The 2,950-nt window shown below is 65.5% G+C and overlaps 1 protein-coding gene across 1 annotated transcript; it reads right to left on the bottom strand.

The window, feature by feature from the left end:
* Positions 1 to 8: 8 nt before the first annotated feature.
* Positions 9 to 2,753, bottom strand: LOC114072788 (RNA-binding protein 28-like; the record flags this gene model as incomplete). The annotated part of the gene is made up of 6 exons (XM_027910633.1): positions 9 to 108; positions 356 to 669; positions 766 to 840; positions 1,608 to 1,742; positions 2,413 to 2,577; positions 2,689 to 2,753. Coding segments are annotated over 6 exons (854 nt in total), but the record flags the coding sequence as incomplete, so codon positions are not given.
* Between the last annotated feature and the right edge of the window lie 197 nt (positions 2,754 to 2,950).

The following is a 2,950-nucleotide window of genomic DNA, read 5'->3' as shown; positions in this document are numbered from 1 at the left end:
ATTCTTACCTGGGGAGGGGTCTCCTGTTGTTTCTCCCGCCGCCGAGAGGCCTTGGGGGGCTTGGGGGCTTTGGAGAGAGGGGGCTGTGCCTTCCCCTTGTCCCGTTTCCTGGGAGGAGAAAGGGAAAGCACTGTGTCAGGGGGAACCCCTGAGACCCCTCCCCAGTGATTTCCCGGAGAGGAAGAGACCCCCATGGGAGGGGTCTTGGCGGGGGTGGAAAGAGGAGAAAAACAGGCAGAGAAATAAAAGGGCAAAACAGGAGAGGGGAAAAGCGTGGGGAAAAAAGGAGGGGGGCAGGGGGGGAAAGGATTTGGGGGCAGAAAAATGGTGTGTGTGGGGGGAGGCTCCTCCTTACCTGATCTTGGGCCCCCGGTGCGAGGGCACTGCCAGCACTTTGTTGCGGGGGGTCCCGGGTGCCCCCCGCCCCCCCGGGCCCTGCGTGCGGAACCCGGCCCAGGGGGTCCCGGGGGGGCCCGAGGGGGCCTTGGCAGGGGGGGCCTTGCTGGGGGGGGTCTTGCTGGGAGGGGCCTTGCTGGGAGGGGTCTTGCTGGGAGGGGCCTGCCCACCCGAGCCCTTGGGGGGCTCTGTGGGTCCCTTGGGGGGCTCTGTAGGTCCTTGGGGGGTCTCCGGGGTTTTTGCAGACTCAGCCGCCTTCGCCTTGGCCTTGAGCTGGGGGAGGGAGGGGGTGAGTGCTGGGGGCCCCGGGCTGGGGGGGCCCCCTGGGGGGGGTCAGGGGGTTAAAAGGGGTGTCCCCCCTCCCCGTACCAGCCCGCGCTGGATCCGCTGCTCCCGCAGCCGCAGCTTTCGCCGGTCCTCCAGGGCAAACTCCACGATGGGGCGCTGGGGGAGAGTGTGGGGGACACCCTGAGAACGGGGTAGGGGGCACCCCGGAACAGGGGGCGCACCCAGGAACACCCCCAAACACCAGGGGACACCCCAAAACCAAGGGGGAGCCCCGAACCTGAGGTGGCACCCAGGAATCCCCCGAAACACCGGAGGACACCCTGGAACCAGGGGCCATCCAGGAACATCCCCCAAACACCAGGGGGGGGACCCCAAAAATGGGGTAGAGCCCTGAAACTGGGAGACCACCACAGAATCTCCCCCAAAACACTGTGAGGGCACCCTGAAACACAGGGGGAGACCTCCAAAACCTATCCAAAAGCCCAGGGAAACCCAGAACACGCTGGGCACCCCAACACAATGAGGGCACCCCAAAATCCAGGGGGGGGCCTTAGAACTGAGGGGGAGACCCCAGAACCCCCTCCTGGCAACCCAGAAGACCCTTAAACACCCAAGACCCGAGGGGAGCACCCCAGAACTCCCAGGGCACCACAGAACTATGGGGGCACGCTGAAACCCCCAGGGATGCCCCAAAACCCAGGAGGGACACAAAAACACCCAGGGCCCCCTCCAGTACATCCAGGGGTACCCCAAAACCCTGGGGACAGCCTAGAACAAGAACACCTGGGGGAGTACCGTGAAATCCTGGGGGCAGCTCTGGGAGAATCCAAGCCTTAAAACATGAGGGGCAGCCCTGGGTGCAGGAAACGGGGCACCCAAAAAGAGGGGGGGACACAAAGTGGGGACAGGTCCCCTGCACTGACCTTGTGAGGCCCGAAGAGCTCGGGGTTGTTGTTGAGGCGCCGCAGGGCCCCCAGAGCCTCCTCATGCTCCCCGAACTCCACGAAGGCGAACCCCAAAGACTGGCCCTGACCCCGCAGCTCCCGCATCACCCGGCACTGGGAGAGGGGACAGGGTCACCCCAAAAACTCCCCGGGGTCACCCCAGCACCCCCTGGGACACCCCGACACCCTCTGCATTTCCCACATCAGCCGGCACTGGGAAATGGGGTACGGAAGGTACAGGGTCACCCCAAAAACCCCTGGGACAACCTGACGCTTGCCATATCACCTGGCACTGCAATGAGGATATGGAGGCTAAAGGGTTACCCCAAAACCCCCTCCCAGTCACCCCAACACCCCCTCACAGCTCCCACAGCACCTGGCACTGGCATGGTGGGTATGGAGTCACCCCAAAACCCCATGACACCCCCCCTGGAGAACCCCAACATCCCCAAGGGAACCCCAACATCCCCCACCCCTGGGTGGGACACCAACCACAGGGAATCCCCCACCTTTGCACCCCCAAAAATCCCCGCAGAGTGAGACACCAAAAGGGGACCCTCCACCTCCCCTGCACCTGAAATCAACCTGGGGGGACACGGGGAACCCAAGGGAACACACAGGGGGTACAGGGGACCCCCCACCTGCTCTGCACCCCAAACCCACACCGGGAGACCCCCACACCCTCAAACGCCAGAGGGGAGAACACAGAGCACAGTACGATGTGAACAGGAGCTGGGGGGGGGGACACAGGAAGGATTCAGGGGTGTGTGTGTGTCCCCCCCACCTCCTTGATGTGTGGGGGGGCCCCCCCGTTGTGGCGCAGGACCCCCCGGAGCAGCGCCCGCAGCCGGGGGGTGTCCAGGGCCTTGGGCAGGTTGTGGAGGCACAGCCGGGTCCGGGACACCCCCACGTTGGGGTCCTGCAGCCGCCGCCGCTTCAGCTCCTCGAACTGGGGGGGACAAAGTGGGGTCAGGGGGGATACCTTCCTCCCATTCACCCCCCACGGGGTCCCTCTCACCCCCCCAGGGGGTCCCTGTAACCCCCCCAGGGTCCCACTCACCCGTGCCCGCTTGGCCATGTCGGAGTCGCTGACGCCCTCGGCAGCCTTAGAGCCCGGGCGGATGGCTGGGGTGGGGGGAAAACAGGGGTCAGGGGGGATTTGGGGGGGTCAGGGAGGATTTGGGGGGGGTCAAGGGGGATGGTGGGAGCCCGGGAGGAGGGTGGGTTTGGGGATCTGGGGTTAAACGGAGGCTCTGAGGAGTTTCGGGAGGGAGTGCGACAGTCCTGGTGGGTGGATGGCTGGGGGGGCGAGCGGGGAGGTC

This window comes from Empidonax traillii, unplaced genomic scaffold, assembly GCF_003031625.1.
Source record: "Empidonax traillii isolate 1590-97213 ecotype Southwest subspecies unplaced genomic scaffold, ASM303162v1 scaffold3993:size10380, whole genome shotgun sequence".
Taxonomy (NCBI): Eukaryota; Metazoa; Chordata; class Aves; order Passeriformes; family Tyrannidae; genus Empidonax; species Empidonax traillii.
Note: the sequence above shows the minus strand (reverse complement) of the source record. Positions and strands in the feature narration are given on the sequence as shown.